Source organism: Myotis lucifugus, unplaced genomic scaffold, assembly GCF_000147115.1.
Source record: "Myotis lucifugus unplaced genomic scaffold, Myoluc2.0 scaffold_2, whole genome shotgun sequence".
Lineage (NCBI taxonomy): Eukaryota > Metazoa > Chordata > Mammalia > Chiroptera > Vespertilionidae > Myotis > Myotis lucifugus.
In genome coordinates this window covers 29226410-29241399 of record NW_005871050.1, presented here as the reverse complement: position 1 = coordinate 29241399, position 14990 = coordinate 29226410, and the positions used below count along the sequence as shown (strand labels likewise).

Genomic DNA, 14990 nt, shown 5'->3' with positions numbered 1-14990 from the left:
TCTGCTTGCCTGATCGCCCCTCAGCACTCTGCCTGCTTGCCTGATTGCCCCTAACCACCTCTGCCTGCCTGATCACCCCTAAGCACTCTGCCTGCCTGATAGCCCCTAACCACTCTGCTGCCTCCTTGATCACCCCTAACTGCTCGCCTGCCTGCCCGATCACCCCTAACACCTCTGCCTGTCTGATTGCCCCTAACTGCCTCTGCCTGCCTGATAGCCCCTAACCACTCTGCCTTCCACTGTGATTGCCCCTAACCACTCTGCCTGCCTCCCTGATTGCCCCTAACTGCTCGTCCATCTGCCTGATTGCCCCTAACCGCTCGCTGGGGGCTGCCGGCCAGGGTGAGGCACCATGGTCATTCTGGTCTCTGATCGTTCTGGTCATTCTGCCATTTTGGTCCTGGGCTTTTATTATGTAGGATTAATGACTATATTCCTTATGCTATACTTTACATCCCCATGATTATTTTATAACTGCCAATTTGTACTTCTTAATCGCTTCACCAGCTCCCCAAACCTCTTCTCATCAGATAACCATTAATTTGTTCTCTGTATCCATGAGTTTCTTTTTTTTTTAAATTTGCTTTATTTTTCTGCTGAATTGAGTACTCGCTCCTAGTTAAGTTAAATTTTTTTTAAAAATGTGTTCTAAACATTAGCACAGGGAGCAACACCTTACCAATAACCAAATAATAAAACAAACTAGGTCCCAGTGGTTATGGCTACATCTAAGTTGTTGTGATGATCAGGAACTCTTTTATTTGTTTGCGTTAGTTTTTAGTTCTTGATTATAGCTCTAAATACGAAAGAGCTGAGAGGCTCCTGCTGCCCCAACAAAGAAATTAACAGCAAACTCTGGTTTTTTGGAATAATTACAAGTGAGTATCTTGACCAAATAAGCCCTGTAACCATCAAAACAGCAGACTGAGCTGTACTGAGATTTTCTGCAGGTCAAGCCATGTCAGCCAATCCAGCACACACCACCCCCATTTCATAATTGGAGCCCAGAAAAAAACTGTTCTTGGACCTGCCAGATGGTTGTACAGTGGCCTCAATTTCTCAGGCAGCATGAGCTCCACTTTATCGAGGACCCGGTGGTAGGTGGCCCTCAGGCCACGGACACTGGTGGCTGACATCTCTGTGGATGAAGGATCGTGGCCAGGCAGGCGGGTGGTCACGTACTCATCCCTGGCTGACAATGAAGGGCAGCTTGTCACTTCCCCTGCCTCAGGGCCTCACGTCCTCCTCTCCCCTGGGGTGCCCACCCCACCGCTGTTCAGCCTGTCCCCCCTGCGAATCTCCCTGGAGCTGGTCCAGGAGAAGACCGAGGAGGCCTGTATCTATGAGTTTTTTTCTTTTTTGTTTGTTCATTGATTTTATTTTTTAGATTCCACATATAAGTGAAATCATATGGTATTTGTCTTTTTCTGTCTGACTTATTTCACTTAACCTAATACCTGCTAAGTACATCATGCTGTCACAAATGGTAAGATTTTATTCTTCTTTATGGCTGACTAATATTCCATTGTATATAAGTACCATGACTTCTTTATCCAGTCGTCTATTGATGGACACTTAAGTTGTTTCCATATCTTGGCCATTGTAAATAATGTCACATTGAATAGGGGATGCATATATATTTTTTGGATTTCTTGGGATAAATAACAAGGTGGTGGAATGGTAGTTGTGTTTTTAATTTTTTGAGGAACATGCATACTGTTTTCCATAGTGGCAGCACAAATTTTCAATTTCACCAACAGTGGGCAAGGATTCTTTTTTCTCCACATCCTCTCCAACACTTGTTTGTTGAATTTTTGATAATAGCTATTTAGGTAGGTGTGAGGTGAGATCTCATTGTGGTTTTTCAAAGTTTATTATTTAATAAGTCATACCAGGAACCTAAACTTTAGCCACAAAAGAGTTAGCTAAACACATTTTGCCTGGAAGTGTAAGCATCAAGGGAGAATGTGATTCATTTATAATATGTTTTTACTCCCCCCCCAGGTCTTAGCTATAGATAAGACACATGATTCCAGCAAATCTGTCATCATTAGCATCAAAGGAAAAACAGCTTTTCGCTTCAGTGAAGTTACAGACTTTGAACAACTGGTGGCAAAACTCAGGCTCAAGTGTGGGACAACTTCAAATCAATATCACGATATTAGCACAGAGGTAATTATATAGCAATCAAATAATTTTGAAAAAATGTTATGTGTTTTGTGTGGTCCATTATTTCAAATGTAATTCATAGTGACTTTCCTATTCATTCTTATATTTAATTTTTTAAAAGACTAATACAAAAAAAATATATTCTCTAAGACCCATTATAAAGCAGAATTGAGAATTAGGAATGTATCCTTTTTAGGAACTCATAAACAATTTATTTTTCATTTTATTTAATATTTGTTAATCCTCACATGAGGATATTCTTTTCCCATTGATTTTTAGAGAGAGTGGAAGGGAGGGGGAGAGACAGAGAGAGAAACATGGATGTGAGAGAGACACTATCTATTGGTTGCAACCGGGACCTGGATCTAGCCCACAACCAAGGTATGTGCCCTTGACAAGAATCAAACCCGTGACCCTTCAGTCTGCAGGCAGTGCTCTAACCACTGAACTACCGGCTAAGGCAAAAAATTTTTTCTTATTTTTATTTATTTTTTAAATATATTTTTATTGATTTCAGAGAGGAAGGGAGAGGGAGATAGGAACATCATTGATGAGAAAGAATCATGGATTGACTGCCTCCTGCACGCCCCACACTGGGGATCGAGCCCACAACCTGGGCATGTGCCCTTGACCGGAATCAAACCTGGGACCCTTCAGTCCATAGGCCAACTCTCTATCCACTGAGCCAAACCCGGTAGGGCAACAATTTATTTTTTATTTACAGTTTACATTTAATAACTTAATTTATATTAGTTCCAGGTGTATAGAATACTGGTTATGCAATCACATACTTTACAAAGTGTTCTCCCCGATATTTCAAGTACCCACCTGGCACCATGCATAGTTATTACAATATTATTGACTATATTCTCTATGCTGTACTTTACATTCCCATTATTATTATTATTACTATTATTATTATTATTGTTATTTTGTTGTTGTTAATCCTCACCTGAGGATATTTTTTCCATTGATTTCTAGAGAGAGTGGAAGGGATGGGGAGAGACAGAGAGAGAGAGAAACATCGATATGAGAGACACATCAATTGGTTGCCTCCCACAATCACCCCGACCAACGTTAGGGATCAAGCTTGTAACCGAGGTATATGCCCTTGACTGAAATCAAACCTGTGATGTTCTAACCACTGAGCATCAGCTAGGGCCCTATGATTATTTTGTAACTACCAATTTTTACTTCTTTTTTAAAATACCTTTTTATTGATTTCAGAGAGAAAGGGAGAGGGAGAGAGAGATAGAAACATCAATGATGAGAAAGAATCATAGACTGGTTGCCTCCTGCACACCCTCCATTGGGGATAAGCCAACAACCCCAGGCATGTGCCCTGACCAGGAATCAAACCGTGACTTCCTGGTTCATAGGTGATGCTCAACCACTGAGCAACACTGGCTGGGCCCAAGTTGTACTTCTTGATCTTTTCACCTGGCACCATACATAGTTATTACAATATTATTGACTATATTCTCTATGCTGTATTTTATATCCCCATGATTATTTTGTAACTATCAATTTGTACTTCGTAATCTCTTCATCTTTTTCAATTTTGTTTTCTCTTTCTTTAGATTTCACATATAAGTGAAATCATATGGTATTTTTCTTTCTCTGAAGGACTTATTTCACTTAGCATAATACCCTCTAGGTCCATCGATACTGTTGCAAATTATAAGATTTCATTCATTTTTATGGCCAAGTAATATTCCATTGTGTGTATGTGTGTGTATATGTAAATTAAAAATAAAGAGAGATCCAAGATGGCAGTGGATTAGTTGGAAGCTACACTAACTACATTTTTTACATTTTTTAAAATTGATTTTTAGAGAAAGTGGAAGAGAGAGATAGAGAAACATCCATTTGTTGCCTGGTGCACGAAATTTGTGCACTCTGTGAGGGGTCCCTCAGCCCGGCCTGCGCCCTCTCACAGTCTGGTAGCCCTCGTGGGATGTCCAATTGATGGCTTAGGCTTGAGCCCGGCTTCTGGCTGGGCAGCGCTCCCCCTGTGGGAGCACACTGACCACCAGGGTACTGCTCCTGTGTTGAGCGTCTGCTGCCTGGTGGTCAGTGTGTATCATTGTGACTGATTGTTCCACCGTTCAGTCAATTTGCATATTAGCCTTTTATTATATAGGATATGTACCACAACTTTCTTATCCATTCCTCTATTGATGACACTTGGGTCACTTCCATTTTTTGACTATTGTAAACAGTGCTGCAATGAGCATAGGGTTGCATATATACTTTACGTTTTTTATTTTCTGAGGTAACTCCATGCTGTTTTCCACAGTGGCTGCACCAATCTGAAATACCACCAACAATGCATTAGGCTTCCCTTTTCTTCACATTATCACCAAAACTTGTGTGTTGATTTATTGATAATAGCGATTCTGACAGGTGTGAGGTGGTATCTCATTATGGTTTTAATTTGTATTTCTCTGATGATTAGTGGTGTTCAGCATCTTTTATATGTTGAATGGCCATCTGTATATCTTCTTTGGAGAAATGTCTATTCAGTTCCTCTGTCCTTTGTTTTTTAATCCTCACCTGAAGATATATTCCTTATTGAAATGAAAGAGAGAGAGAGAGAGAGAGAGAGAGAGAGAGAGAGAGAGAGAGACATCAATTGGCTGCTGTCTCCCATATGCACCCTGACCTGGGATTGAACCAACAACCTAGGTATGTGCCCTGGCTGGGAATTGAACCTGCCACCTTTTGGTGTATGAGACATTGATTGCTCCAACCAACAAGCCACCCAGCCAGGCCCATTTTTTAATTGGATTGTCTGTGTTTTTTGCTGTTGAGTTGTATGAGTTCTTTATAAATTTTGGATATTAACCCCTTATCAGTTGTATCATTGACAAATACCTTTCCTCATTCAGTAGGTTGTATTTTTGTTTTGTTGATGATTTCCTTTGTTATGCAAAAACTTTTTAGTTTGATGTAGTCCTATTCATAATTTTTCTTTGTTTCCATAGCAGAGGAGATACATCACAAAAAAAAATATTTCTAAGAGAAATGTCAGTGATTTTCCTGTCTTGTGTTTTCTCCTGGGAGTTTTATGGTTTTGAGTCTTAAATTAATCTATTTTGAGTTTCTTCTTCTATGTGGTGTAAGAGAGTGGTCTAGTTTCATTTTTTGCATGTATCTGTCCAACTTTCCTAACACTATTTATTTAATAGACTATCTTTACCCCATTGTATGTTTTTGCCCCCTTTGTCAAATATTGACTATAAAGGCATTTATTTCTGGGCTCTTTATTCTGTGCAATTGATCTATGTGTCTGTTTTTGTTTTTTGCCATTACCATGCTGGTTTGATTACTATGGTCTTGTAGTATAGTTTGATATTAGGTAACATGATACCTACAACTTTGTTCTTTCTCAAGGTCACTGTTGCTATAGAGCAGTGGTTCTCAACCTTCCTAATGCCACGACCCTTTAATACAGTTCCTCATGTTGTGGTGACCCCCAACCATAAAATTATTTTCGTTGCTACTTCATAACTGTAATTTTGCTACTGTTATGAATCGTAATGTAAATATCTGATATGCAGGATGTATTTTCATTGTTACAAATTGAACATAATTAAAGCACAGTGATTAATCACAAAAACAATATGTAATTATATATGTGTTTTCCGATGGTCTTAGGCGACCCCTGTGAAAGGGTCGTTCGACCCCCAAAGTGTCGCGACCCACAGGTTTTGAACCGCTGCTATAGGGGGTCTTTTGTGGTTCCATATAAATTTGTTGGCATAGTTGTTTATAATGTTTTCTACCACTCTCTCTAAAAGATCAATAGAAAAATATCCTTGGGTGAGGATTAAAAAAAGTAGTTTTCTTACAGTCCTTTCTGTTTCTTTGGTTTCAGTTGTTCTTCCATTTTTTATATTATTTATTTGGATCCTTTGTCTTTTTTCTTGATGAGTCTGGTTAAAGGTTTGTCATTGTTTATCTTTTCAAACAGCTAGATCTTGGTTTCATTGATCTTTTTTTTTGTTTTTGTTTTTGTTTTTACTCCTTTTATTTCTGCTCTGAACTTTATTATTTTCTTTTTTCTTCCTCCTACTCACTTTGGGCTTTCTTTGTTGTTCTTTTCCTAATACCTTTAAGTGTAAAGTTAGATTGTTTATTTGACCTTTTTCTTCTTTTTTGAGATAGGCCTGTAATGCTATGATTTCCCCCCTAAGGACTGCTTTCCATGTATCCCACAGATTTTGGGTTGTGTGTTCTCATTTTCATTCGTTTCAAGGTATCTTTTGGTTTCTTCCTTGATCTCATTGCTAACCCATTCATTGTATAGTAACATGTTACTTAGCCTCCATATTTTTGTGTGTTTTTTCAGTTTTCTTCTTGTGATTGATTTCTAGTTTCAGAGCATTATGGTCAGGGAAGTTGCTTGATATGAGTGGCTGTAAATAAATTTTTTTCTGTTGGCCCTTTAAGAGGATGCCCTGGCAGACAGAGATCATGCTGCTTTTCATAGCAAGATGTTATGTGAGCACCATTTCTGGTTCTGATGCTCTAGGCTTGGGAACCTGGCTTGGGGTTTAGACCCCAAACTTTTCAGGGGGAACCCCCCACAGTTGAGATATCCCCATAGGAGCCCAGCCAGCCCTCTCATGCCTCCATACTTCCTACCAGTCTCAATATGCTACTTCTATAAGTCCTTGATTAATAAGGCTTCTCTCCAGCTAGTCTTCAGTTGGTTATTCAGGATGATTTTTGTATTATTTATTTATTTATTTATTTTTAAAATATATTTTATTGATTTTTTACAGAGAGGAAGGGAGAGAGAGAGTCAGAAACATCAATGAGAGAGAAACATCGATCAGCTGCCTCCTGCACATCTCCCACTGGGGATGTGCCCACAACCCAGGTACATGCCCCCGACCGGAATCGAACCCGGGACCCCTCAGTCCGCAGGCCGACGCTCTATCCACTGAGCCAAACCGGTTTTGGCTGATTTTTGTATTATTTAGTTGTAATTCCAGTTTGGTCCTGGGAGGAGGTTAGTGTAGCTTCCAACTAATCCACTGCCATCTTGGATCTCTCTTTATTTTTAATAAATAATCTTTTTTACATTTTTAAAAATTGATTTTTAGAGAGAGTGGAAGAGAGAGATAGAGAAACATCCATTTGTTGTTCCACTTATTTATGCATTCATTGGTTGATTTTTGTATGTGCCCTGACTAGGAATCGAACCCTCAACTTTGCTACCTGGCCAGGGCATCTTTTGCCCACTTTTTAACTGAATCCTTTATTTTTTTTAAGTTTCCTTTAGTTCTTTGAATCTATTTATAATAGCTGCTTTACATTTTTAGTTTACAAAATCCAAAAACTGGGCTCCTCAGGGACATTTTTAATGGTTTGCTTTTTTTTGTTGTTGTTCATATTTCTTATTTTTATTTTTAAGCCTGGGTTGCTTGGATCAGCCACTGGGTCAGTATAAATTGGTGGTCAGCCAAGGATAGATCAGAAGATTTCCTTAAATGCCTTAAACCATTAAGTTTACCACCTTTTGCCAAGGGGATCTTTGTGTGAAGATATACCTCAAACTTTTGGCAGTTTATAAATCAGTCTTAGCTTTCATTTCTTACTTCCAAAGTCAGCCAGAGTTGAGTGACTGGGATCTTTTCTTCTGTCTCTTTCTTTTCTTGGGCAGGTTCATAGTCCTGCACATGCACGTATACATTTAGATCCCCAAGAATATGTTGGAACCTTTCAAAGTTCCTTATGGCCATCTAGTTCTCCAGGCCTTCCTTTTAAGTTTCTAGCCAGGCTTTTGTTTTCCACATACATAATTAGGTTTAGACAGTTGTGATGTAATTAGCATATTGCTATGTTTTTTTTCCTAACAGAGCTGAGGTCTGAATCAAATGAAATGATAATACCCTGGAAATGGAGATTTTCCAGGGAGGTGATACTTTGGTCAAAATCAGTGATTCTCAACCTTCCTAATGCTGCGACCCTTTAATACAGTTCCTCATGTTGTGGTGACCCCCAACCATAAAATTATTTTCGTTGCTACTTCATAACTGTAATTTTGCTACTGTTATGAATCGTCATGTAAATATCTGATATGCTATATGTGTTTTCCGATGGTCGCAGCCCACAAGTTGAGAACCGCTGGTCAAAATACTGACTGTGTCCAAGGGATGGGAATTTTAGTGAAGCTCCAATGAAATATCCTTGGCTATGATAATGCTGGCTTTCATGGCTACCACACCTCTGAGCTTGAGAGGGTAGCAGATAGGAATAGCCCCAAATTAAAATTTCACAGCCTGGAGTGTTCTTGTTGATATTCATTTGTTTTACTTAAATTGATGCTTTTCCATTCGTTCTGTGGCTTTGGTTAATTTCCTATGTTCTGTGTGTTGTTTTTTCCAACATTTTGCGAGTGTTTTATTGCTTTTGTAGGGGAGTGGTTTGGTTCACTTAGGTCCTGAGTTTTCTTTTACAGATAGTAATTTGTTGTGTCTCTAGTTTTGATAGAAAAACAATGTCTCCTGGTCTCCTTGAAATATTGCTTTTGAAATATTTATTATGCATATAAATTGTGGTTTATAAATGATAGATAAAACATCACTTTTTCTTTTTGCAAAAACTATTAAGCATACATTTAGGACAATTACATTCTTTCTTTTTCAGGTTCCTATTAGTTCTCATTCTACAGATCCATCTGATAATATTGAGGCACAGTCTTTGCCATGTCAAAGGGAATACAGTGAAACTGTGAACACCGAAGCTTTAATGACAGTATATCACCCTCAGAATATGGAGACTCTTAATTCCAAAATGGTACAGAAACAAAATATTTATTACTATGGACTGAAACACTTGATTAAAAATAAAAATCTTAGAACAGACCAGTGGTCGCCAACCATTTGGACCTCACAGACCACCAGTGGTCTGCGGACCACTGGTTGGTGACCGATGCTCCAAAGGTTTCCTTAAACCAGCGGTCGCCAACCTTTCGGACCTCATGGACCACCAGTGGTCCACGGATCACTGGTTGGCGACCGCTGGACTAGAAGGTACCACAATTGAACACTCTTTTGGGGGCTTGAAAAGTTTTTCCAGCAGGTACTTCTATGTAACTTGTTTGGTTCCATTACACAAAAGGACTGTTACCATGAATTAAGATAAAGGATAAAAGTTGAACATTGGGCTTTAATTGTACATATTTCTAATAATCAGTCCTAATCAAGGTTATTTGGGGAGAATGATGGTTCAAACCTTTACCTCCTAAAAGTATTGATATTCCCATTTTATATGAGTTTAGCTAAGAATTAAAATAGTAAATTAAATCTGTTATGCTCACATGGATTTAAAAGATTTTTGTGATGACAGTAGACCAGTTTGGGGCCCATCTGAATACTGATTTTGAGTTTCTAAAATCTTGATTTCCAAACGTATTATTTCATGATGATGAGAACTATCAAGTTATTTGAAAGAAGTTAATGTCTCATTATGTTTAGTTGCTTAGATTTTTTGTTGTTGTTATAGTTGAAAGAAAAGATGAAGGAACAGTCATGGAACATCCTATTTTCAGAATGTGGGCGTGGTGTTACCATGTTTCGGACTAAAAAGACTCGAGATCTGGTTATAAGAGGGATTCCAGAGACCTTAAGAGGAGAGCTCTGGATGCTTTTTTCAGGTATTACATTTATTTATTTAGCAGACATTAATTATGCCCCTTCTAGGACTTATGCACCAAGCTACCTAAAAATAATTGCAAAGATGGCTAGGATAAAGTCATTCATCATGAATCCAGACTAATCACAGAAGGAATGTTAGTTTTGTATACTTACTGATATATCAACACATTCATTGTCTAAGCAGATTATTTAATTAGGCAAGTTATAGCTAATTGGTCGGAGGGATCTCTATCTCTAGTGTCAAAGGAAAATTAAGAGGAAAAACGGTTCATGAAAATGTTATTCTGTTGGATAAGATTGGTGTTGTCCTCATGTTATAGATTCTAGAGTGAAGGTTTTTCTTTCATTTGTACTCAGATATCACTTGAGCATAAAGCTAAATTTAAAGGTATTCCAATTCTTCATGTATATATGCAAGAAGTAGTTTAATTACATTCCTCTTCTTTTGTGTGTTAATGTAATCATCTTTACAGGCGCTGTTAATGACATGGCTGCTCATCCTGGCTATTATGCTAAAGTGGTTGAACAGTCCTTAGGGACCTGCACTTTGGCTACTGAAGAAATTGAACGTGATTTACGTCGCTCCCTGCCTGAGCACCCAGCCTTTCAGAGTGACACTGGCATATCTGCTCTGAGGCGAGTACTCACTGCTTATGCATACAGGAATCCCAAAATTGGATACTGCCAGGTATGACTTTGTTATGAAGCCAACTGTGTAAATGTTCCAAGTGATAAAAATCACATCAAATCCAACTTAAATAGTTTGAAAAGTACAGAGGTTGAGTTTTAATTAATAGTGCATATTATTAATCTAAGTAGAATGATAGTGATAATATTTAGGATTATTGACATTTTATTAATTTGTTTCTCTTTTATATTTAACCAATGTTTACTGAATCCCTGCTCTTTAAAAAATATAGTTTAGTGTCTGTGTTGGACAAAACGATCTGTAATTACAGCCAAGTACATTCTGTTCACAGGGCACACCCAGGGAATAAGAATAACATGCTATTATGACTAAGTTGTAAAACCTATGCACATCCCTTGCATTTTGGGCAACTTTATTAAAAAGCAACAACAACAAAAACAAAGCTGATTTTTATTAATAATAATCATAGTGAAATGTGTTTGTAATTTTGTCTCAGTTTAATTTGTTGTAAGGTGGGAGGGGGAATTGCTGGTTTCACCATTTCAGATCTGTGTTGTCTGAGAGTATTAACATTTTAATTAAGCAAAGAAATGAGGATTTTTAAAATGTATTTAATTGTTTTAAAAGCACCCATTTTAGGAGAATATAATGTGCAATGAAGAAACCAGTTTAGGCATTTGCTCTAAACTGAATTATTCCAAAAGAATAATCTATAACAGCCCTGTAAATTCCTTTAAAATGCTAACGAACAGGACAGTTTGACCAATTTTTTTAACATATACTTCCTTTTATGTGTTCAATACTATGACTATATAAAGATGAATCAGATAAAAATCACATCAAATGTGATGTGATTTTTAGGTGCCAAAGACTATGACTATATAAAGATGAATCAGATAAAAATCTTGCCCTTAAAAGTATATAGACTAGTAGGTATTAAAACATACTTGTTGGCAAATGAAAAAAAAAAATGAGGAAGATTGTTAGAGAAATATAAAGTCATGGCAGGATTTAAAATAGGGAAAATTATTTTCATCTAGATCAGGGGTGGGGAACCTTTTCTTTTTTTTGCCAAGGGCCATTTGGATATTTATGACATCATTCGAGGGCCATACAAAATTATCAACTTAAAAATTAGCCTGCTGCTTGGCTGTTGAGTGTCAACCTATGAACCAGGAGGTCATGGTTCGATTCCTGGTCAGGGCACATGCCTGAGTTTCAGGCTCAATCCCCAGTAGGGGGTGTGCAAGAGGCAACCGATCAATGATTCTCTCTTATCATTGATGTTTCGATCTCTCTCTCCCTCTCCCTTCCTCTCTGAAATCAATAAAAATATATTTTTAAAAATCAGCCTGCTATATGTGGTCAAATATTTAACTCACCCCTAATGCCTTGGCAGGGCCAAGCCAAATGATTTCGTGAGCCTTATATGGCCTGGGGGGCCAGATGTTCCCCACCCTGATCTAGAGGAATCAGAGAAGGTTTCATGGAACAGGTAGCATTTGTAGGTCTTGAAAATTACGAATTTTTAGTTTCTATGGAGATGGAATGAAAGAACATAGCAGATGAAGGGATCAATCTAAAACAAGCACATATAAAGGTAAATATGAAATGTATATAAGACCCTGTTCTGTTTAGTGAAAGTATGATGAATGAAGCAAAGTGATTGGAGAAAAATAATTACTAAGGTACCTTAGGATTGGTCAGGAGTTTGAATTTTATTTTGTAGGCAGTTGCATAATCATAGAAAAAAATCCTTTAGGAGCACACCATATTTATTAGGGTATGTTAGACAGTGACACAAATAATTTCAAACAGGTAATATCTCTAAACATAAAAGTTTACTTAAAGGAATAAACAGAGATGAGTGAGTTTTTAAGTCACTAGGCAGCTCTCCGTGAGATTATTCAAGGACTTAAGCTAGTAGCAGGCTTGATAATCTTTAAAACATGGCTTCCAAGGTGTTCTTTTATTGCTATTACTACTCAGAGGAAAGAGGAGAGAGTATGGAGACAAAATTGTGGGAGATTCTATCTAGGCCTGGAAAGTGCATACCTCATTTCACCTACATTCTTTTTTTTATTTTTTAATTATAGTTGACATACATTATTATATTAGTTTCAGGTGTGCGCCCCAGTGATTTAGACATTACATAACTTACTGAGTGATCATCCTTATAAATCTCACACTCATCTGTCACCACACATAGTTATTGGAATAATATTGACTATATTCCCTATGCTGTACTTTACATCCCCACAACTATTCTGTAACAACCAATTTTTACTTATTTTTTAAAATTTAAATTCTTTATTGTTTAAAGTATTACATAAACCTCCTTTTTCCCCCATTGACCTCTCTCCAGCCGCCTCCACCCCCCAGCACATGCCCTCACTCCCCCGCCCCTCGTCTGTATCCATTGGTTATGCTCATATGCATGTCTACAAGTCCTTCGGTTGATCTCTTAACCCCCTCACCCCTGCCTTCCCTCATAGATTGGACAGGCTATTTGGTGCCTCTATGACTCTGGTTCTATTTTTGTTCATCAGTTTATGTTGTTCATTATATTCCACAAATGAGTGAGATCATGTGATATTTATCTTTCTCTGACTGGCTTATTTTGCTTAGCATAATGCTCTCCAGTTCCATCCATGCTGTTGCAAATGGTAAGAATTCCTTCTTTTTTAGAGCAGCATAGTATTCTATTGTGTAGATGTACCACATTTTTCTATCCACGCATCTGCTGATGGGCACTTAGGCTGTTTCCAAATCTTAGCTATTATAAATTGTGCTGCTATTAACATAGGAGTGCATATATTCTTTCTGACTAGTGTTTCTGTTTTCTTGGGATATATTGCTAGAAGTGGGATTACTGGGTCAAATGGAAGTTCAATTTTTTATTTTTTGAGAAAACGCCATACTGTTTTCCACAGTGGCTGCACCTGTCTGCCTTCCCACCAGCAGTGCAAGAGGGGTTCTTTTTCTCCGCATCCTCTCCAGCATTTGTTGTATGTTGATTTGTTGATAATAGCCATTCTGACAGGTGAGAGATGGTACATCATTGTTGTTTTGATTTGCATCTCTTGGATGATTAGTGACTTTGAGCATGTTTTTATATGTCTCTTGGCCTTCTGTATGTTCTTCTTTGAAAAGTGTGTACATCCTTTGACCATTTTTTGTTTGGGTTGTTTATCTTCCTTTTGTTAAGTTGTATGAGTTTCCTGTAAATATTGGAGATTAAACCCTTATTGGAGATAGCATTGACAAATATGTTCTCCCATTTAGCGGGCTTTCTTGTTTTGTTGACGGTTTCTTTTGCTGTGCAGAAGCTTTTTATTTTGATGTAGTCCCATTTGTTTATTTCCTCTTTAGTTTCCATTGCCCTAGGAGCTGTATTGATATTATTAAAGATATTGCTATGACAAATATCTGCTACTTTGCTGCCTATGGCTTCTTCTAAGATTTTTAGGGTTTCCCGTCTTACGTTTAAGTCCTTTATCCATTTTGAGTTTATTTTTGTGTATGGTGTCAGTTGGTGATCTAGCTTCATTTTTTTTTGCATGTATCTGTCCAATTTTCCCAACACCATTTATTAAAGACTGTCTTGACTCCATTGTATATTCTTGCCTCCTTTGTCAAATATTAATTGAGCATAATGGGTCGATTTTTGGATTCTCTGTTCTGTTCTATTGGTCTATATGTCTGTTCTTGTGCCAGTACCAGGCAATTTGGAGAACAGTGGCTTTGTAGTATAGCTTGATATCTGGTATTGAGATCCCACCTACTTTGTTCTTCTTTCTCAGGATTGCTGCAGCTATTTGGGGTCTTTTTTTATTCCAGATGAATTTTGGGAGAGTTCTTTCTAGATCTGTGAAATATGCTGTTGGTATTTTAATGGGGAGTGCATTGAATCTATAGATTGCTTTGGGTAGTATGGACATTTTAATGATGTTGATTCTACCAATCCATGAACACGGTATATTCTTCCATTTGTTTATGTCTTCCTCTATGTCTTTTTTCAGTGTCCTATAATTTTCTGGTCCTTTACCTCCTTGGTTAAATTTATTCCTAGGTATTTTAATTTTTTTGATGCAATGATAAATGGGATTTTTTTTCAGTTTCTCTTTCTGTGAGTTCATTACCGGTGTATAAAAAAGCCATAGATTTCTGGGTGTTAATTTTGTATCCTGCTACATTGCTGAATTCATTTAATTCTAGCAGTTTTTTGATGGAGTCTTTAGGGTTTTCTATATACAATATCATGTAATCTGCAAATAATGACAATTTTTCTTCTTCTTTCCCAATTTGAATGTCTTTTATTTCTTCTTCTTGTCTGATTGCTATGGCTAGTAGTATGTCAAATAGGAGTGGTGAGAGTGGGAATCCCCCTCTTGTTCCTGTTCTTAGGAGAAATGGTTTTAGTTTTTGCCCATTGAGTATGATGTTGGCTGTAAATTTGTCATATGAAGCTGAGAGTTTTTATTAAGAAAATGTGTTGGATT

The 14990-nt window shown here is 37.6% G+C and overlaps 1 protein-coding gene and 1 pseudogene across 1 annotated transcript in view; one reads left to right on the top strand and one right to left on the bottom strand.

Annotated features, from left to right (window-relative positions):
• The window catches only part of TBC1D8B (TBC1 domain family member 8B), a 72129-nt gene that overhangs the window by 29672 nt on the left and 27467 nt on the right, over positions 1–14990 (top strand). The window contains exons 7-10 of the mRNA XM_006082275.3: positions 2005–2172; positions 8830–8979; positions 9688–9838; positions 10313–10527. Of these exons, the coding sequence (XP_006082337.1) occupies positions 2005–2172; positions 8830–8979; positions 9688–9838; positions 10313–10527 (684 nt within the window). The remainder of the gene's footprint in view (positions 1–2004; positions 2173–8829; positions 8980–9687; positions 9839–10312; positions 10528–14990) is intronic.
• Positions 758–1151, bottom strand: LOC102427175 (annotated as a pseudogene).